This window comes from Rosa rugosa, chromosome 7 (assembly GCF_958449725.1).
Source record: "Rosa rugosa chromosome 7, drRosRugo1.1, whole genome shotgun sequence".
Lineage (NCBI taxonomy): Eukaryota > Viridiplantae > Streptophyta > Magnoliopsida > Rosales > Rosaceae > Rosa > Rosa rugosa.
The window spans coordinates 8,322,856-8,344,927 of NC_084826.1; the positions used below are offsets into that span (position 1 = coordinate 8,322,856).

General features: G+C 37.1%; 1 protein-coding gene and 3 long non-coding RNA genes across 21 annotated transcripts; 3 read left to right on the forward strand and 1 right to left on the reverse strand.

The window, feature by feature from the left end:
* The first annotated feature begins 631 nt into the window (after positions 1-631).
* LOC133722262 (uncharacterized) lies at positions 632-3,504 on the forward strand. Its single transcript, XR_009852595.1, has 3 exons — positions 632-765; positions 3,058-3,169; positions 3,366-3,504. It is a non-coding gene; the product is annotated as an uncharacterized LOC133722262 (long non-coding RNA).
* On the reverse strand, positions 753-3,844 carry LOC133722259 (F-box/kelch-repeat protein At3g23880-like). Its single transcript, XM_062149103.1, has 2 exons — positions 3,709-3,844; positions 753-3,590 (listed from the first exon to the last, which is right to left on the reverse strand). The coding sequence occupies exon 2, from the start codon at positions 3,586-3,588 to the stop codon at positions 2,299-2,301; it is 1,290 nt and encodes a 429-aa protein (XP_062005087.1). The 5' UTR covers positions 3,589-3,590; positions 3,709-3,844; the 3' UTR covers positions 753-2,298.
* A 47-nt stretch (positions 3,845-3,891) lies between these two features.
* On the forward strand, positions 3,892-6,996 carry LOC133722260 (uncharacterized). 4 transcript variants are annotated; one of them, XR_009852592.1, is made up of 8 exons: positions 3,892-3,906; positions 4,265-4,584; positions 4,670-4,780; positions 4,874-5,032; positions 5,375-5,457; positions 5,886-5,932; positions 6,541-6,606; positions 6,734-6,996. It is a non-coding gene; the product is annotated as an uncharacterized LOC133722260 (long non-coding RNA). The 4 variants fall into 4 exon arrangements; XR_009852593.1 differs by having other exon boundaries at positions 4,420-4,584; XR_009852594.1 differs by lacking the exon at positions 3,892-3,906 and having other exon boundaries at positions 4,444-4,584; positions 6,726-6,996.
* A 1,165-nt stretch (positions 6,997-8,161) lies between these two features.
* On the forward strand, positions 8,162-13,073 carry LOC133721258 (uncharacterized). 15 transcript variants are annotated; one of them, XR_009852137.1, is made up of 6 exons: positions 8,168-9,154; positions 9,510-9,633; positions 10,740-10,780; positions 11,101-11,763; positions 11,867-11,961; positions 12,648-13,073. It is a non-coding gene; the product is annotated as an uncharacterized LOC133721258 (long non-coding RNA). The 15 variants fall into 15 exon arrangements; XR_009852136.1 differs by having other exon boundaries at positions 9,526-9,633; XR_009852133.1 differs by having other exon boundaries at positions 8,162-9,154; positions 9,510-10,780.
* The last annotated feature ends 8,999 nt before the right edge of the window (positions 13,074-22,072 follow it).

Below are 22,072 nucleotides of genomic sequence, written 5' to 3' on the forward strand. Positions count from 1 at the left end.
CCTCTCAAACAAGTTAGGGTTTCGTTCTGGATCCTCAAAAGCTTGCGGCAAAAGGTATTGAACTTGTCTATAAAGGGTGTCTTGGTGATTATCAAATGTGAATTGATAGAACATGTGCACTTTACTGGCACTGACCGGTCATAATCGCCACCCTACAAAGTTTTCAAATCCAATAGTTAATTAATTAATCCTCAAAATTTATCATACACAACAAAGATGGGAGAAGCTTCCGCACATAAGATTGATAATTTGCTCTAAGCATGTGCTAGAGAATAATTAGTATCGGAAAAGGCTAAAGAACAATTTTGTAAAATCATAACTTTCTACCTAATTTTACATTACGCTTCGTCAGAAGCTAAATCAGGGTCGGCCTTGAGCCTGGGCGAGGCAGGCCCAAGCTTAGGGCCTCACATTTCAGGGGCCTCAAAAAAAAAAAATTATGTTGGCCTGCAATAAAAAAGAAAGAAAAAAAAAAACCAAACAGAAGACGCTTAGATAGACGCAACACTCTGTTTACACACAAAGTGCAAACCAACAGATAGTCGATCATCTCATCATCTCTTTCTCTTTCTCAATTTAAGTTTTCAAGCCAACGATCATCTCTTTCTCAATCCAAGACAGAAATCCATTGTGGTTGAACCATTGAAGATCATACTGAAAGGAAATTATATTTCCCAACGTTGGTTGAAGACAAGGAGAGGATCAGACGAAAAATTTGAATTTAGGGATTAAAGAGTTGAATTTATCTTCCAAAAAGGCAAAACTGTAAGATCTTTGAAACTCTCTCTTTTCTGTTTTGAAGAAATTTTGGCTTTTTTCCTTCTCTTTTTGTGTCTCTGATGCTCTTGCATACCATTCCTTCTCTATTTTGGTTTGGAGTCATGTAACTATGAAATCGTGATTTGTTGAAATTTAGGACTTGTGAGCTATATTTAATATGCTGCATAACAATAATCAATGAATCTGTTTCATCTTTGTTTTTTAGGGATTTTAGATGTATGCATGTTTCATCTCTGTTCCATTCCTTCTCTGTTGAAAATTTGCTATATGCCTGAGGCTTTCTATATTGTATTCTTTACGGATTTAATTGTTGAATTTATTGGATTGTTGTTTGGGTTTGAATTTGTTATCATGGCTCCTACTAGAAAGTTCAAGTAACATGTCAATCTGTGAATGAGAATATAAGTGAGGAAACAGAGTAGGTGGTGAATGATCATTATATTAGGGTCTCGAAATTTTTTTCGCCTTGAGCCTCCAAACTCACAGGGCCGCCCATGAGCTAAATTATCAGACTATGTTCCTAGGGTTGACCCTAAGATTTCCGGGGCTCTAGGCAAATCAAAAATGTGAGGCTTCCTGAGATTTTCAGCTTGAAGCTTTATCTTATGCATCTCTCTTTTGCTTTAACCTTAACTAGGCGATGAGATAGGAATCTGTCTTCCTTCTTTACTCTTCTCCACCCCTCTCCATGCAAAGCGTTTGATTTTTTTCAATACAGGAAAAACATGTGCAAAGCATTTGTTGATAACTCTAAATCAAGTTTATGAAAGAAAGTCCCAGAGAGAAAGAAAAACAAAATCAATCAACTCATAAAAGACCCCAATCCAGCTAGCCAAGATTTAATTACACAAACAAAAGTGATCAAAAAGAGAATCCCGACTGACCCAGAAAAGCACAAACCCAGCAATCCAAGGTTAAGATTTAAAGAAAGCGGTTTGAGGAAAAAAAAAAATCATGAGGAACCAAAGGCATCAGTAAGCTAGACAATAAGAACCCGAAAAGTACGTTTCTGTCGTTTGTTCATCTTTTCTAGTCAAAAAGAAATTTATAAATTAAAACTGAATCCATCAGCAAGCTATGGGTCTTGATTTGAGGCTCTAAGTGAAAATCAAGCAATAGAGAGGCGGGAAAATATGGTCGTGACAGTGAGTACTTTGGTTGAAGAAATTGCAGAGAAGTAGACTGAGAAGAACAGAAGAGGGAGAAAGCTTGATATATGTAAAAAGAGGCTTTTTTTTTTTTTTTTTTTTTCTTTTCCGGGGGCCATAGGCACAGGCCTGTTGGGCCTATACCCAGGGCCGGCCCTGTATGTTCCTTAGAAAAAGAAGGGCAGAAAAAAATGATACTACAATATTGTTCGGGAGACGGCACCCAGCCAAGGACCAGTACAAGAAAATATTTGAAACTAGATGCAAAATACAGCAAAAACTAAAATACGCTAAGAATCCAATAGATGGATAACAAAACAAAAACATCAAGCAGGTCTACGAACTGTTGGAAAAAGACTAGTCCATTGTGTCATAACGCCCATGATGCTCCCATATCAAGCTTATTTCCTTCTTTGACTGAAACTATACTGCTCACATATTCAACAGCTCGAGTGCAATGCAGAAGCGCGCCATTCAGAGGAATATAGTTAAACTTGTTGGTAAAAATGTCGTAGAGGATTACTACAGAAAAATCACAGGCAACCAAAGCAAACTGCTCATCGCTTTTTCCAAATAATGCAAGTTGAGATGTGATCTTTACTACCGGCTCGAACGCCAAGTATTTTGTCCAAGAACCCTTACCACTACCAAAGTCATCCATTACCCATATGTTTAGGGTAGTCATGCTATGAACACAAAGAGTAATTGATTCTTTCCACAATCCAAGCACATCACCAACTAAAAAACAATCATCATATGAGCCAATATGTGTAACATGAAATGTTTCATCACCTATATCAAACGAAATGATGTGTGCATTCATTAATTCAGTTTCATTTTGCTCATCACCACCAGCGTAGGCAACTTTTGAAACCTTCTCGTGTTCCAGTGCACACCAGTAAAGAATCCCTTTGAAGTATATTCCATTAGTTTGAGCATTCCAATAAGGAAGAACGATAGTATTTTCCTTTACTAAACCATCACTCTTGATTTCTTTCCAAGAATCTGTAAGAAGGTTGTACACTTCTGCTTTGGGAGGATGAATAACTATAACGTTATAGTTTACTTGATCATTATGATCCCTTCCACTATGTATAAGTCTAACAACTTTGTAATTTTTTGACTTGAGATCACAACCAAAACCCACGGCAGCTGTAGGGAAAAATCCCGGGGAAGAGAGAGCAAGCTGCGACTCGGGAAGAAGCTTGAATTCCTTGATAGCTGGATTGCATAAAACAATGGTAGGTTTTTGTCCATAGTCAGCAAGACATATAATCCCATCACAATGACATGACATTTGAAAAGTAAAACCCGTAGCTTTAAATTCACCCCTGCACTCTAAACCCATCGAATGCGGAAAATGGATATCTTCAAGAAAGCAACCATCAAAATCGTTGCGAACATTGAACAATGACAATACCATTTCCATCTCGACAGGGTTGAGGTCTGTAATGAGAAAACGGCTTAAAAGGATGGTGGTGGAGGATGATGAGAGCTTGGTGCCCTTCGAAGAGGATAGGTGTTTGGCTGCAAAGTTGGGGTTATTGATCAAAGTACTCCATGACCTACGGACACACTTGAACCGCATCAGAGATTTGGGAGGCAGCCTTGACAATATTTCAACAATAATCTCTTCAGCGAATTTGGAAAGCTCTGCCATTTCTGCATGCACCTCACATTGTACAAAATTAGATTAAATACAAATAATACGTACAGAAAGGAAGGATCAAAATCTGAAACCTCATAATTGGTGCCGACGAAGAAAAGGCTTATTACTTACTTGGAAATGGGGCTGCCAAATTGATTGTTTTGGTTGGCAAGGAGGAACATGTGGTCTAATTATCTGACTTCAGCATCTCCATCTTTCTTGTCATTTTGATTTGGAAACGAAGGGTTTGTTGGGGTTGAGCTATTACTCACCTCCTTTGATCCAAGCTTGCTGCCTTGTTATGCAACTGCTTTTCACAACTCCAATCAGGTACGTTGCCTTGATCAGCTTCCTAGATTATTTTGATGATGTTTATCGATCTCTTGCACTCAATCACACACATACATCGATATATATTTGATACAAAGATGATGTATATTAACAAAGATGCAAGAAGGAGATTTTATTGAAAGAAAGCTCTAGCACACACTCACTACTACAAATTTCCCCATTAGCACCCTTTTTTTAGCCACCAAAAAATCTTCAGTCCCAAAATGAATAGTATTACACTGATATAAAAGATTGGTGGGTTTTTTTTCCCTCTCACTGATCATCAGTGTGTATTATGAACAGTATATAGAACATATTAATTGTTTAATCTCAATGACACTGTTAACAGTGTTAACAGAAATGGAATAGTTTTGTTTTGTGATTTTGGGAGCAACCAATCAAAAGATCAGTGTGAATTTGTTTCATCACACTGATGATCAGTGCCCAACCGAAAAGAACCGAAAAAACCAAAACTATCTAAACGACGTCGTTTTGTCTGTTTTGACTTTTAAGTCACAAACCCTAAAGGACTAGAGGGTTCCACGTTCGCGACTCTCTTTCTTCTCTGCCGCTCTAGCCTCTCTTCTCTCCGTCTCTCTCGCCCTTCTTCTTCGAAGTCTCACTCAATCCTACTACGGCATTCCGCAAGAGCTCTCCGATGTTCGGAAGCTCCGGCTGGTATTCAGCTCCCTCTTTGCCTCTAGATCCATTCTCGCTCCTTCTCTTACCTTCAATTTTGTTTCTGATTTTAATCTTTGCTCAGTTATGAATCTATGAGTAGATCTGTTATAAAGGTCCAAGATTGGAGGGCTCCAAAGTTTGTGACGGAGATGGGGCTTAGCAATATTACCAATTTCAGAAGAAAGGCTTATGGGTATGTGTCTTCTTCTTAGAATCTGATTATGTTTCTGGGTTTTTGTTCTGGCTTTTGATTCTTCTAACCCAGCGTTTCACAAACCTCTTTCAGATCTCTCTCTCTCCTGCTGAGTCTCCACTGCGAAGACTCGGTCGAAGCTGACACCGGAACTGCTTTTAATACTTCACACGAGGTCAGATCTTCATGTTGCTCACTTTGTGCTTAGACTTTCGAGCTCCGGTAATGGCCGCCAGCCTTACATCTCCCCTGGTATGCTTAGTCTTCTATTACACTACACACCCTTTTGACGTTTACTTGAAGTTATGCTTAGCCTTACATCTCCACTGCAACATCACCTTTAATTGATTGCATTCATTAATGATTTTTATCATATTTATGGCTTGTTCATGATTCGGTGTACACATTGTTTTTTTATAGCTAGTTGGTATATTTATAGCTAGTTGGTATATTGAATGTCTCTTTTTTATCAGCAATTATATTCAAACATGTTCACCTAAATTGTTTTCCTTTTTTCTTCTTGATCTATGAATTTACATAATTATGTGGTGATTATTTGCAATTGATGATATTATTTTGTGGGTTGCTGGGAAGATGGAGCTGCTGGGATTGTTAAAGATGGTCTGAGGTGTTGTGCCAAATGAAAGGCTTGGATGGGTTGACTGCTCCTTTCACAGGTAAAGTTTGCATCTTTTTCTTCTTGATCTCATGATGCAAGGTAATGAACAGGAACTGGTGGATGATAGACTTGATACTTGATCTTTTGCAAATGCTTTATGAATCAACCTTTTTCTTTTATCTTTTTATCTCCAAATATCAGTATGGTTGTGTTTTTATATTATTTTCTTTGCTGGTTGTATTTGCTATTGTATATTTGTTACTTGTCTTTTCAATTAGATTGATAATGGGTTTTGTTTTACTAGCTTTGAATGACGTTTTGTAGGCTCTGTGAATACCTAATGTTATATATACCCTATGAAAGATGAATAGAAAGTCTCAGTCAGCCTTTGATTTGTTTGAGTAGTGGAAATGACATTATTTCTCGTATTCTATTTTTTCTTTTTAGATCAACTAATTGAATCCTATATATATATTGAATGTGCAGAAGTGGAGTGCTATTGCAGGAGCAAGACTATCCTAAATTTTTCTGAGGTAATGTTTCCCTCTAATTATTTGTGTTCCGGGTTTTCAAGAAGCAATTTGTACGAAACTCTTATAGCTCTTAAAGCATGTCAGTATCTTCTTTTTTGTCTGATGTATTTGGGATGAAGCTTTTTCGTCTCACTTTGCAGGCAACCATCATGGACCTTTGCTTTTAATATATATGTATAGTTACTTATGTATACATTTTCAGTACAATCAGTAGTTACATTAATTTAGTAATCTTGGTTTCTACATCATTTTTTTTTCTTTTTCTTTTTGTGGTTCCTATTTCATTTTATACTTTGAATGCGGAAATATATATATATATATATATATATATATATATATATATATATATATATATATATATATATATGTATGTATACATATATACAAGAAAGTTCAAGCTGACTTATGACGCTATGTTAAAATCTGAGAGTGAAAGTTCTTTACAAATTGAATGAAAAGTTTCATAATTTTACCATAGTAACATTTTGTTTTTACAACAAATATTGGTTGGATTAGAGTTACCGCAGCAAATAAACAAACCCGCGGCATCGCGCGGGATGCTCTGCTAGTGTCTTATTAAACTGCCTTTCTGTTTCAATGTGCATAAGCCTGCAGCTGGGGTCAGGTTACATCGAATGATGCTTGAAGATTTGCCGAATGGTATTATGGATGAGGTATTTTTCTACACATTATTTTGTAAATGTCATGTTTGGATTTCTTACAGAATTGAATGCATAGGTTGCTACTTGCTAGATAATACTTCACAGTGCAAAATTTAATTCTTCTTTTCTAGAACTTCAGGTACTGTGAGCACGTTGCCATTTGCTTTGAAAGAGTTTGTCCATATCAAAGAAGGGTTGCAGTTGTGGAGAAGAAATTTTGTTGTCTCTGGATGTAATGAATTATTTTTAGTTCGCGAATTTGTTGTATGATGCATTTTTTAATATAGTATACGGTACATGAAGATGCAGAGGTGCCAAATACTAGTATTTGCTAGTATTTGGCACCTATTTTTTTTATTCCAGTTTAATGATTTTGCCACTGATATCAGTGGAATTCCGAAACCACTGATATTTGGATCAGTTGCTTTGGCACTGATTTGGATGCAATTTTGCTTTGGTTAAAGACATCACACTGATAATTTAACAGTGTGCTTAGCCCCATTAGCACCTGCAATAGAGGGGACTGATTTCCCATTAGTAGCTGCATGGTGGCTAATGCCATCAGCCACTCTTATCAGTATGCTTTGTCCCAATAGGGACTAATTGAAATCAGTGGGCTTTGGGGAAATTTGTAGTAGTGACTGTTGCTCACTGCTTTGTTCTAATATCTTTTGATCAGATTTTTTTCTCCTTTCTCTAGCAGAGCTGTCCTATATGACATACCCTTTAGACACAAAAGTCAAAGTAATTATAGTTTTACAACAACTACTTGAGTTTTACTTGAGTTAAAGCATAAAGAGAAAAACATAAGGAATAAAACATTAACTTTAACAGGGTTTGGATTTAGGGATGTACAAAGCTTCAGGTTTAAATAAAAAAAATCAGCGATTCTTCCAGTTCGGCCTTTTAACCAAAAGGAAATTCGTAAAATAGTCAACAATAGTGTGCAAGCTTAACCATACTTTTTTTCCTTTTTTCTTTTCTCCTTCTTTTCAATGAACAATGCGTTTTCCTCAAAAACAAAAAAAGTTAAAAACAATAAAGAACAATGCGTTATATATAGGGTATAGTAAACGTGGTTGGTTATCAATGCAAACCTCCATATTTGCTAATAGACCTACAACTTCTTGAAGCGAAAAACTGCCTCTTGAGCAACTCCAACAGCTTCCTTATATTTTGATTTTTCTCCATTTTAGGGAAAAAAGAGCAGCTTTTGCTCCAACAGATTCCCTGTGACTTTCTCTATTTTAGGGAAAGTGAGGAAAGAGAAAACCAAATTCCCTATATTTACAGCAATCTCTAAAATTTTAAGGAAGAATATGGAGATTTTAGAGATTGCTGTAAAATAGAGAATCTGTTGGAGTTGGAGAAGAAAAAGATGCTAAAGTTTTAACTTTTGCTTCTCTATTATATAGAAATTATAGGGAAGCTGTTGGAGTTGCTCTTATATATAGTTAGAACCATAGAAAGTGGGATATCCATGTCCTCAACCGTAGAATGAATGACGTCCTCATCATCACCATCAATATCTCTGGACAAAGTTAGCAATGAGAATACAAATTCTTTCTCATCTGTGTCAAGGTCCCTGAGGACAAACCTTTTGATATAGAGGCAAGTGGAGGATTTTTTGTCCATGGAATTGGAGAGATGGAATTCTTTCTCATCTGTGTCATTCGGCGTTACTGTTCATTCATTGGCAAAAAGACGATTTTGCCCTTATTTGAATTTTTGTTACGGCATTGCCACTGACCCATTTTCCCTCTCTCTTCCTCCCTTCTGCCTCCCAGACCGAGTGTTTTGCTATCTCTTTTCTTCCTTCTGCCTCCTAAACCACCTCCTTCACTCCCTCTTAGATGACTACCTCCTCAACTGCGGCTCTTCCTCCAACGCCACCCTTCGGAGATTCCAATTCTGGGACGGGTTTTGTCTCCACAGACCGGTCTATTTCAGTCACCAACAACAAAAACCCACCTCCAAACTCACCTTCTTCTTACAACACAGCAATAGTTTCCACTTGGTACGTTTTTATTCCTCATTGTTTTCGGCTCAAGGCTTTGATTTGATTGAAAACCCTTTGTTTTCTTTGGAGAAAAACGCTGTGGGTTTTAGTTTTCTTGGCTATCTTGGCTCCTCCGCGACAAGCCCTGCCCTGTATTTATCTTCGACCCAGACCGAACTACAGCTCGGACCTCCGACCCAGATCTGTTGAGCTCCGATCGCCGCCTCGTCGTCTGGTTGTTCCACCTCTTCAATCTCGCCGAACTTCTTCGCCACTGACGCCGGCTCGGCTTGCACGCTCGGATTTGAAGAAGAAGACCTCCTCCATTCTATTTGGGTCTGTTTCTAATCTATTAGAGCTCTTTCTAGTGCACTTCGCAATATCCTTTCTGCCTCCAGAAGAGTCGACTCTTTTAACTTGGTGAGACGTTCCAAAGCCTTATTTGTCAATTGTCGTTGATTTGGGTCAGCAAAGATTGTGTCTTTGATTTCTCTACGGTTCATTCGCCGACTCCGACTCCGACTTCGACTCCGATGAAGATGACGGAACCGAGAAACTCAGGTTCGAGCGACTCCGACTTCCACTTGGATAATTTTGTTTCTGGTTTTTTCATGGCGGTAATTGCTTGATTTGGGTAATTGTTATTGGGTTATTTTGGTTGGTTGTGAATTGCTATTGAGTTCAAGGATTTCTCTCGATGTGTGTCCTTCAATCGAAAGGAAATTGAACACTTTTATGCTCTGTGCTGTTCATTTGGATTTGGGTTGTTTGAATTTTGTCAGATATAGCCATCTTCTACACCTAATATGGGTTCTTCACCGTATACCTCAATTCAAATTTTTGAAAATCAATTTGTTCCTGGTTGATTCATGAGAATTGCTTGGTGTATATGCCTCTCACAGTACTTGAAATCTAGGTATTTCTTTCAAAAGAAAGTTACAGGTCTTGTTTCAAAACTCATCAATTGGAGAAGATGGGAAGAAGTCTACTATTAGGCAATTCGCTTGGTGTATATGTCTCTCACAGTACTTGAAATCTGGGTATGCTTCATTTGAACACCTCCACTTTTTACCATCTGTTCTTCTGCACCTTCTTGGCTCTGAGTCTTTCTGCCAAAGCCCATATATATCATAGCAATCCCACCCATTTCTCTCTATCTCTTCTTGTTCCAATTATGTTGCATAATTGATCTAATAATAGCTTTTTTGTTTGGTCTGAGATGATTAGCAAGCTTAAATTTATAGTTGTTAATTGTAATTTTTTTATTTGGTTTGAGTGGAAAACTGGAAATTTCTTGATGTTATGAGTTTGGGTGGAAATTAAGTGGAATGTCGAGTTTACCCCTTTCTGTGGGCCCACTTGCTGACTTTGTCGCTGCCAGCTCATCACTTAACGTCTGATTTGGATGTCTCGGAAAAATTTGAGCACGGCTGATTGAAATTGAAAGCATGGGGGTGTTGCTGATCAAATTGAAAGAGCAGGGACTAACATGATGTTGAGTGCAAACCACAGGATAGTAAACTGAAATTTTTCCTTGAAATAATTATAATACTCGGTTAACAATGGAGGCTTTATTGGGAAATGAAGGAAACAGTATTAGACATGGGTTTTTGCTTTTTAAGCTTCTTTTGCTTTGTTTTCTTGAGATTTGGTTATGGGGGGTTAAATGTTGTTCTTTTCTTGGCTGGTATATGTAATAGATGACAGAAGATCCTATCAGAAAAAAGAAAGCAGATGATGGAAGAAACATTAAATTCCAGTGTTTTGACTATTATGATTATTAGTCTATTGGAAATCAGCTTTCCTTAGTATGTTTTAAACTTCTATTTTATTAGAATATGACAGAAAATGCATGGCATCGAGAATATGAATTCACACCGTGCGGTTTCTTCTGTCCAATCTGATATGGTTAACTCATTCTGCTCTCTAAAAAATTTTGAGATTTTTTCACCCTTAGTCAATATACTTTATTTTACATCATCATAACATTTTTGATATATTGGCTGTGTTTTTTTCAGATTGATCATTTTTTGATATATGTCGGTGGTTTTGGGTTTTAAACAAACCAGAGTTCTTTGGTATATACCTCTTCTTGATTGCAAACTAGATGTTCTTTGAAAATATTAACTCTGTCATATGCTTTCAGATTGCCAAAGCTTTTTTCAATCAACTCAAACTGTTCCTGAGGTAGTTTATCAATTTCAATTTCATCTTCTTATTCATGCTTGGTTGTGTTCAGTTTAATTATGAATTGTTTTCTTCTGTACTTTTTGTTTGAGTTGGATTTGTGATAAAATTGCGTCTTTTGTTTGAGTTTGAATTCAACTTTAAACAGGCTCAATGAATGAGCAAGCAAGTACTTTGAATGAGAAAAAATGATCTGAATTTGGTTATCCAGTTAATATAGGCATATAGCTTAGTGGAATTCATTCATCAGTATTAATTATATGTTAAATTTTTGAAAACCCTGAAATTGCCCCTCCTAATATATATGTCTACACCAGCAGGATTTAATACATCAAGGGCAGAAGAGTAACTAAGGTAATAGAAATCCTAGAATGACAGCAACACTGTACACCAGGTTTTGCCACGTTCAGCCAAAACCAAGATTGCAGTTATAACTTTCCCGCTCTCACCAAAACCGCTTATTCCTAGGCAAAAGACAGGCTTTTCTTTGCCACGAGTCGCAATAAGGTTTTGCTATGACACTTCTACTCATATACAATCAAGTACATATGTTCTTCTAATTTATCACTTTTGCTCGATTTTCATTGAACGATTGATTGTTTTTCTCCTTGGCTCAGTTCGTTGAGACAATGATTCTTGCTAAATAATAAGGGAAAGGGATAGAAAGGCTAGCGCAAGCATTGAAAGTCTCAAATTTCTTTAGCTGTGATCAGCAGATCATTATCATATTTCATCCGTTCCTCAATTTTGCATATGTCAGTATACATTATTTTTCCTTTTTTGTGTTTGAAGACAACACTGTGATTCATCTGCATGTCTACTCCTCACCTTATTAATTGCTGATCTCTTCTTATTTTTGCCTCTAGATTTTTTTCTTCTTTTGGTCAAAGCTGTAGATTTTTGAGAATTCTAAATTCGTGACTTGATGAGTACTTGGTGGTTCTTCTTCTTCCAAGGCTTTTCTGAACCCAAGTGTTCTTGAGGTAATTTTCTCAACTTCAATTTCATTTTGTTATCAGGATTTGGTTGTATTCAATTGGATTATGGATTTGTATTCTTATGGATTTTATGGCAATGTTGGCTTAGAAAAACAAGAAGGGGCAAGAGACCTAGAAAGGGAGGCAACCGATTCTGGAAGAGTATTGGGCTGCGCACCAAGACCGACAGGGATGCCATTCAAGGTATACACTCTCAATTTGTTTATATGTTGTGAATTGAAGTACTGTCAGTATGAACATAGTGTTCTGTTTGATCTGTTTCAATGTGAGTGTCAATGTTTGCATTGAAAGATCGGTTCTCGATCCAATAATTTATGATTTCTTATTATTATGGATCTGTAAATATGCACTCTCTGCGTGATGCCATTGTCTGTATGAAGTTTTATGCTTTGTTATTAGATAGGTTGAATTCTCATACAATTTCCATAAAGGTCTTTAGTGTTTCTCATGTTGATCTTTCTGATGTTTCTGAGTTTAGTCTTGATGGGAGAACTTTTGCTATGTTATTAACATTGTTAGGTTTTGATTAGGTCACCTTAGAATAACTTAATGATATGGATACCCTTCCCAGCAGCTAAAGTCTGGTATGTCATGGTTTGAGATGGAGGAGGAAAGTGATCCAAATTTATTTATCCATCCACCCTATCTAGAATTTCTTTTCTGAAGACCTATTTCTGGGTCGGTAGCAGCATTGATCTTATTGCACGTTTTCGAGGCTATTTGCAATAGAGCAGTTCATCAGAATTGTAAAATTTGAACACTCATTATGCAAGGTTTTGATAATATTCATCTAAGTTTTTCCTGATGATCTAGCTTTCTGAGATTTCATTTCTGTCTTCTTGATTTCACCCTGCATCTGGATTTTCCAGGATACTAAGGAAGGGTACTTGTGCTTTTACAAGGAAGGCTTCAATTCAGTTTCTGCTTTCAATTTGAGACGCGTTACTCTATGACGTTGTCTTGGTTGCCATTAGTCGAATACAGTTAATCGAAGACAAAGTTCGGTTATGTCAAGCTCTCATCCAAACTTTCCACATTTCACTTGGAATCTTGCAGCTTGGGCAGACAACGAAATTAGTAGTACTTGAATTATTGATGACCATGTACTATTTTTTATTCTAATTAGCAGTCTTGATCGGAAAATCTGCAGTTCACTTTTTCAACTACAAACTGAAAGAAGCTTCTTGCAATAATGACATATCTGGTTTGTCTTTAAAATTGACGGGGAATACTGCTATGATTTTCTGTTGCTGCAAAACCCAATCAATGTTTTAAGTGTAATTCAGGTATTAAAATGTAATGGGCAAATTGATCAGGGTAGGCTCAGTTGATGATAAATTGCCTAGAATATTGTTGATTCAGTGAGGTTGTTTCTGGCCATGTTTGACGCACTTTAATAAACTGAAAACACATATCGATAATAAGAATAGCCATCAAGAAAAGTCTAAAAGTATTGAGAAAAAAAAAAAAACATCAGCCATGTTGAAACCCCTATATACCTGTTCAAAAGCATAGTTCTAGTAGTGTCAATTATAACATAAGTAAGGTCTTATAAATTGATTGATATCTCTATGTATAAAGTGAAGTCTAAGATACAGTTGTCGGTGAGCTATGACATATTGATAAGTTATAATTTCAACATTATAAAGGTTATGGGTTCGATTCTCACTGACATATGTACGAGTGATGTGGGTTAAGCGTTTTAAAAAAAAAATAAAAAAAATAATAAAAAAAAAAGAGTGAAAGATACAGTTCATTTGGTGTTTTTTTTTTAACTTTCGAAATTGCCCCTGTCCACGTGTAGACATCACCTACGCCTACGACATCACCTCACCGCTTCACTCCTCTCTAAGTTTAACTATCTTGCCCAAAAAAAAAAACAACACGACCACTTCGCAACACATGAATCAAATCCCTCACAACGTTCAGTCAATTTCCTCTTAACACTCGGTGCTGGAATTTTAGCAAGCCTCGGTGCTATCTCTTCTACACTGAATCTTGGGTACGGTTTCTTCTTCTTCTTCTCATGTATGATTCTTCATCTCTATATCATTTGCGTTTTGGATTACTAGAATAACCTGTTCTATTTAGACTTGTCAATGAACCAAATTTGAGCCTTCAATGTTTGTCTGACAGAGCATAGAAAAGTTGCTAGAGGTAACAGATGCAACCATGGAGAGGAACACGAAGAGATTTACGTTCTCTGATGTATTTTATCTGAAATTGTATACGCATCTGTACAGTAAATTTTAGAAATACATGGTTGTAGGTGTGCCAAATTGTTTTTTTTTTAATATTTATTCTCCAAATTTTGCCATTGATGTTGGTGGCATTGAGAAAACACACTATTACAATAACAGTGGGAAAGAAAAAGGTAATGTGCTGCATTGTGTATTGAGTCAAAGGCGACTAAATCAAATCAGTGTGGAATGAGGAAAATTGTAGTAGTGACACCATTTAGTAGATCACTGAAAATGTGATAACATGAATAAAAAGAAAAGCTAACTAACCACAACAGAAATCTCTCAGTAGAATAATTATAATCGTTCTTTATATATGTATGTTTAGATATTGTTCAAAATGAAGTGGACTTTTCTTTGCCGAGTGCTTGCACAGTAATCATGCAATGTGGTGCCACCACTACAATTGTGGGCAACAGCCACACATGTATTGCCATGAACTTAAGGAACTGTGGAGATTGAGGTCATACCTACTGTTCTGAAACATGTTGGTGTCCATATCTCCCATGGACAAGCATAAAGTATGGGTAGGTATTATTTTACTAGAGATTCTTACATAAGGCAAACGTACCACGTGGCAGTAGGGCAGTCCAACCAAAACCCACAAAATTTTAAGTGTGTTTCAAAACTATCCTTACTTATTAAAATGATATACTCAAAACACCCCATTGCTGGTGTAAACACCAAAAATTTAATGAAAATAAAATTTATTAAATAATTTGGTCAACACTTGAAATTATGACCGAACAAACATAGTCAGCATGTTGGTCTTACAAATTGTGCACGTGGCTTGTGAGTAAGCAAAATCACGCGGACTCAGAGAACGACATTTGGCGACACATGAAAGGCCCGACGGCAATAAATGAATTTGTTCCGGCTAAATCAATTGATATTAAAGCGGATCAATCAAATTAAATCAATTGATTCCGAGTCAAATCAAGTATTAAATTTCGTGTCACGCCCCGAATTTTGAATAATCAATTCAAATCCGAAACATGAATAATAACAAATTACAACTAACATCCTGAATTTTTTTCTCACAAACAACCACACTTCACAACTCTCAAATTTACAATAACCCAAATCCTCAAGTTATTTATTACAGCACACTCCCACCAAATCAAATTGTAAGGCTCAAATGAGCTTAACTCGCCTCACTATTACAATTGCTGTAAAACTATAACCATTGCTCTAACCGCACGATCACCGTCCTGGTTCTCCTGTCCTGTAGGATTACCCGCTACACAATTTGAATAGTGTACCGGGAGTTGCAACAACACAAAACCCGGTAAGCTTTTTACAGCCAGTATGAGTGAACAAGAAAGAACTGTTGATTTATTAAATTACAATTCAAGTAAAATTCAACAGTATTACGTCTGCAAAGAGACATCAACCCACTCATGGAAAACCACAAGGAATACATTTTCACAATCCTCAAATCACAATACACCACACTGGTCCTGTAAACACCCAACCCACATAACACCACTCTGGTCCATCCCAATAACACGTTAGAGCTCTAACTGCCTCGTTACCTCTGACACCTTGGCCTAGGGTCAAGCAACGGCAAAAATACTTCGGTTAACACTATAACCGTCGCGCTTTGGACATCCCCGTCCTCAGCACCATATACTTCGGTTAATAATAAACCGTCGCACTTTGGACATCCCCGTCCTCGGTACACAACTTCGGTTAATAATAAACCGTCGCACTTTGGACATCCCCGTCCTCAGTACACAAACACTCCGGTTATCCATAACCGTCAAACTTCGGACACCTCGTCCTCAGAATCCTACATTCTCCAACTCTATACATACTCCAATGTAAATCATGAATATTAACAAGCACTCATCAATCATGATCATCACATATAAATATGATAAGTCAAATTTCAATTCATAGTATTTTAATCATCCCAAATTCCACACTCTTCAATGTCACACCATTCCACATATAATCACGTAAATATATATATACGTAATCACCCACTCAGGAATGACCACTAATACCAACTATAGTTCACACAAGAAAATCGTGAAATTCATTTTGTATAATTAAAACCATTTTACTTACCTATGGACCGTAATTGATCAAGTCCATATGATTTTAAAACAAATATTTATTCCATAAATATTTTCACACAATTACGACAAAATAAGGTAAATAAATTTATTCGGTTCGTAATATGAACCACGTGAGGTTTACTCACCTCTAAATTCCCGCTGCGTCTTCTTAACAGCTCAAAAACAACGATCCGAAATCGTTCACCAATCAATCCATCAACCACCTAGTCAAACACGATCTTAACTTAGAAATCATTCATAGACCACACATATACAGAAATCCAACGGTCGGATTCTAATTTAATGATGATCCAACGGTCAGATCAAATTTATATGATGATCCAACGGTCAGATCCTCACGGATCGCCCTTAGGATCATCCTCCAAAATTATCACGAAGATCCAACGGTCAGATCTTCCTGAATCGCCCTTACTAACATCTCCACAAAATTATATGAAAATCCGACGGTCGGATTCTCACGAATCGCCTTCCGAATCACTATTTCTCAAATATACGAAGATCCAACGGTCGGATCTTCGCCCGTGACCTCACAAAGTCACCGGGACAGTCATACGATCAACATATTAAAATTTGAAGTAAAACCGATGGTCTGATCTTCGTAGATCGTAAACCGAAGATAAAACGTAAAAACCGTAAATAGTAACGTAAAAACGTAAATCCACTATTTACCAACTTTTTCTAACATGACCATGTTATATATCAAAACGCTCGTATGGATGCATAGATCATCGCCTAGATAATGAAAACTCGAAATATGGTCTGATGCGCCGCCACAAGCGGTGGTCAGTGGGCGGTCAACGCGGCGGTCAACGCCGGTCAACCACCTCAGATGGCAAAGTGACCAACTACAAACTGGTTCAAAATGAAAGGGTGGTCGACTTCCATACCTGGAGCTAAGCCTGGTTCGGCCTAGATTGTCCTAGATCAAGCGTTGAAGTTGGATTAATCCTGTGCGTCCGATCAGATTTCAGATTAAATCAGGGACGTCGAAAAAGTCAAACCATGATCTAGCGTTCTATACACAAAATCGTGATGAAAGGCTTACATGGGGATGATCAGCATGAAGAGGAGATCACGAAAATGGGAACGATCGGCCCATGCAACGCCGGAATCGGGGATTTCCGGCCGGGTCGGGTTTGCATGGCTGGGTGTCTTCGATCTCCATCTGGGAGCAGCGGCGATGCAAGGGGAGGCCAAAGGGAGGCTGTGCGTGCGACGGCGAGCTCGGGGAAGGCCGGGTCGTGGCCGGAGGATGCCGGAGGAGAGAGAAAAGTCCGGGTCGGGTCGGAGAAAACCCGCCGGGTCTGACGAGAAACAGAGGAGAGAGAACGGAGAGGGCTGGGGGCTTTTCCGCAAAAAGAACTTTTTTTTTCGTCCTTAAATGAAAATAAAATCAGAAAATTTCCTATTTATAGAAAATTCCCAATTTTCAAAAATTCATAACTTATTCATACGAACTCCAAATATTGCGTTCCACATGTCCACGAACTCGTATCGACGAGCTCTACAATTTTCATGAAGGAAGTTTTCCCAAATTTTGAACGTATAAAAAGTCAACTTTGTTGACCCCCTAAAAACGTTCGTTTTCGAAAATAAAATCGTTCGAACTAATTCCACAACTTCTCCAAGCTTCGTACTCGCTCCTACTATCGTGAAATCATTTCTAAAAATCCATGGAATTTAATTTGGATTTTTCGGGGTATTACATTTCGTCTGCTGATTAGATGTCAATTTATTTAAATTAATAATCAAGATGAAAATCAACCATCAAATTAATTGGCTAAATTTCTTAATAGTTGTGATTAAATCAATTAATTAAAGCTGATTGATTTGATTATGCTATTAATGAAATACAATTAAAATCAGTCATCAAATTGATTGGGTAATTCCTTAATAGTCATGATTAAATCAGTTAATTAAAGCTGATTGATTTGATTATGTTATTAAGAAAAAATAATTAAAATCAGCCATCAAATTGATTGGCTAATTCCTTAATGGCCGTGATTAAATCAGTTTATTAAGGCTGATTGATTTGATTATGTTATTAAGGAAAATGCAATTAATTACGTGTCATCAAGGCATTCCAAATTAAGAGAAACGCCGACACTATAAATACCCTCTCTCGAATCAAGAGAAGGACTTCAGCCAAAAAAAGAGAAGAAAATACTCTCAAAATTTCTGAAGCCTCCTAAGCTCGTGTGAAGAACCCTCAAGCTACCAAATAGCCAGTTCCTCACCAACCTCAAGTCAAAACGTTCGTCACGTGTCAACTCTCGTGACCATCGTATACCTTAAGATCAAGTGTCAAGCCCTTGAGTTAAATACATCATCGGAGAGACGGAGATAGAATCAGAGGATTACCAAATATTGTAACCGCACTTAAATTAATAAATTATTATTTTTGTACACGTGTCTGCATTCTATTTGTTTTCAGATTCCCGTGTTTACAGCTGGTTCACTGATTGGGCAGCCCTACCAGCCACGTAGTACGTTTGCCTTACGTAAGAATCTCTCTTATTTTATACTTGTTAAAATCTTCTTCGTGGAAGCACGTAGGTCCAATTTTTAATGAATTTTTATATTTTATTTTTTTGAAAATTATTTTTTATATATATTTTTTTCACGAGTGGATGTTATTTTTGTTTATTTTATATTGAAATAAATGGGAAATAGAGCCTCTCCACTCTCTTATGTCCTCTCCCAGCCTCCCACACTTGCATCTTCTTCCCTTCTCCTTGAACTCATCAAAATCACCAGTCCATCATCCAATGATCATTCCTTCAACAAGTTAAGCCTCAGTACCGTGAAGAGGGTGAAGGGGAAATTTGGAAGAAGATCAAAGGGATCAAGGGGAGTCTCAATCATCTATCGCCGCCTTGCGTCGGCAACATGGTGATGGTGTTGCCTCTGAAAATCACCTCGGCCTAGATAGCCGAGAGATCAAGGAACAAATGTCATTCTCAATGGATCGATTACGGGGCGTGCCAACACACGGCCAGAAGGCCAAGTGTGCAATTGTGGATGTAGTAGATGTAATTCTGACTTATCAAGCAATTGTTGGCCGAGGAATGAACTGATTCTCGGCCGATAGTTCGTTGCCTTTGGATCAAGGACTTGATGGTTGAAGGTCGGGTGAATTGGGTGTGGTTGTGAGAGTATGAGTGAATACGAATTGTCTGGTCACAAGGCTTAAGTCAATTGGATCCAAGTAATAACATGTAACTGTAAAGGTGAACTCGTAACGAATGTAATTCTCAAGATTGATAGCTACTATGCGACTACGAACAGTAAATAACATGGTCAAACAAATAAAGTATAAAGACAATAAGGAGCAAATAAAATATAATAACAATAAAATTGAAATCTTGAATGGCTGAAAATTATTAACTATTGTTTGAAAGAAAACAAAGAGAACAATTCAAAATCGATACTAGGCTACAAGGAAAGTAAAGTAACTAAGATTGTAACTAGCAGAGCAAACTAACTAAGGAACAGACGGAAATTCTACCTAAGCAAAAGATAAGACGAAAGCAAGAAAAGCTTGATGGCTTGAGTTTCTGGAGTTGTGTGCGTGTCCCTTGTCTTCTGTCGATGCTTCTTTATATAGAGGTGGACTTGCTGGACAACCAAGCGAATGTAAAGTCTTTCTCTCGAACTCAAATTGCTTGCTTCAATCTTATTAGGACTCCTAATGCATGTTAAGTAATTGATACACATGATGTATATCAAGGTCTCACGTCATCAGCTAGTATGTATGACTTATCAATGTTAATCATGCAATTAGTTTAGCGTTGTACCACGGTCATGCAACAGAATCCTACTCCTATTCAACAAGTATTATTGCATGATTACATTAATTGGTTTGGACAGTTTGACACAACAACCTAGCAGCTTGTTTAATCAAATGAAAACTTATCTTTAAGTCCCACTTCATAAGCTGCTCTCCTTACTCGTTTCGAATGCCACCCAAATAAAATCTTTTAATGAACACTTATCTTCCAAATCAAGATAATTATCATCAAAATAGTAATTAAAAATTACCCAATTATCCCAATCTCTTCATTCATTAAATGGCCACGATATGATCGATAGGCCGATATGCATACTAGGTATAAACAGATGGCCACCGTGAAGAAGGGAAAGTCGGATCCGAGGAAGAAGGTGCTACTGGCCGTTTTTACATTGTTGACTGTACATGGATATCTGCGTTTTCAGTCACAGATTTAAATGCTGGAAATTAAATGGGTTTCATCTTTTCCCTTGCTTTTTAATTACCTTGTTTTGGTTGTTAGTGATGAAGTGGGTGGAATCAACGTGAAGGTATCAAGGTATTCTCCTAGATCTGGGACAACTCAGCAGTAAAACTATTGTTCTTAGCTCTATGATATCAAATTTAGGATGTCTTGTACAGATCTTGTTCTTTGCTAGCTATATGTTTTCAGTTTGCTTCGATGTTAATACAACCTCTTTGATTTTGAAAAGATGTGATCTAAACTTGTTCTCCAGGGCTCTTCTCCGAGTTAACTCACTCTCTGATTTTATGTATGTGCAAGGATGGCCGTCATGATGCACGCCAGGTTAAACTGGAAGAACCTCAACTAGACAGAGATTCAGAATCTGGTTTCAGTGTTTCAATCAAGTATGGGTCTATGCATATCATGATCTCTGATCGGAAGATCTCAAACTTCATCACTGAGTAGGAGCGAGGCTGAAACCATGATAGTGACTAAACCCAAGAAGATCATCGTTGACACCGACTTTCATCACTGAACCCATCCATCTTTAGAAAGATGAAATCAAATGAATAAGATCAGGATATATATCAGCTATCCATCCCCAGAAAGACTCGATATTGGACCAGAAGCAATTAAAAAAAAAAAAACAATTATAATAATGACTTCTACCCACCATTGTCATTACTGATCCCACTATGTCAGAGCTTCAAATAAGCCACACAAAGAATTAATCGAGACTATTAAGGGGAAAGCCACCCCTCTACAAAGCACTGACCCTATTAAAAGTGGCTGTTGTGTGGCTATGGCTGCGTGTGTGTGTCCTTTGAGGTCATTTCGTCACACATTTTATGTGTGGCTTTTACCCATAATTGTAGTAGAGTGGGTCAAATACTCGTTATAGGCTCTGTTCAAAAAAAAAAAATACTAGTTATAGGCGAGGGTTAAAGTTGTTAGTATTCATTACTAGCTATATATTCATTAGAAACTTCAAATGTAAATGTAAAGCAACATGCATGGTTCATACAAATCGGACCAAATAGCAATGTTTTTGCCTTTCAATATCAAGGCATTTTGTTTTTCGTTTACAAAATGTAGGAATGGCTTTGCCTAAGAGTATGAATAGTTTTCCCAATTGATGAAGAGGAAAATTTAAAATCAATAGTCCGGAAAGTGGTTTGTAGATTATTAAAGTTTTTTATTAGAAGAGTTTTCTTGCATAATTTCAAGAAAAGTACGCTCTTGGACTCTAATCATCAAATTTGAGATGCGTAAAACCTTAAACTATAGACCATCAAATTTGCCAAAACTAAAAACCACTTAGGCAAATTTGATTATTAAAGCCTTAAACTAAGAGCTAGCAAATTACATTAATTTAATTGGTTTTCAGTTTTGGCAAATTTGATGCGTAAGGCCTTTAACTAGCTAACTACATTAATTCAATTGGTTTTTAGTTTTGGTAATGATGAATAGATTTCAATTAGTTGATCGTGAAAGCGGATAATGAATTGCAAGATTTGAAAGTCATTAGCTAGGTTTATTTATAAAAGAAGAAACAGAGTTATAGACATACAGATATATACCCAAAGCAGATGTCATTCTTCATTTAGTTTATCGTATGGGATTAGAAATGACACACCCTACAACAACTCTACCAGTCTAACACTAGTATGTATGCGCGCATATGTGTTCACATTATGCTGAATATGCACACACACCATGAAGCTACCCTTATATA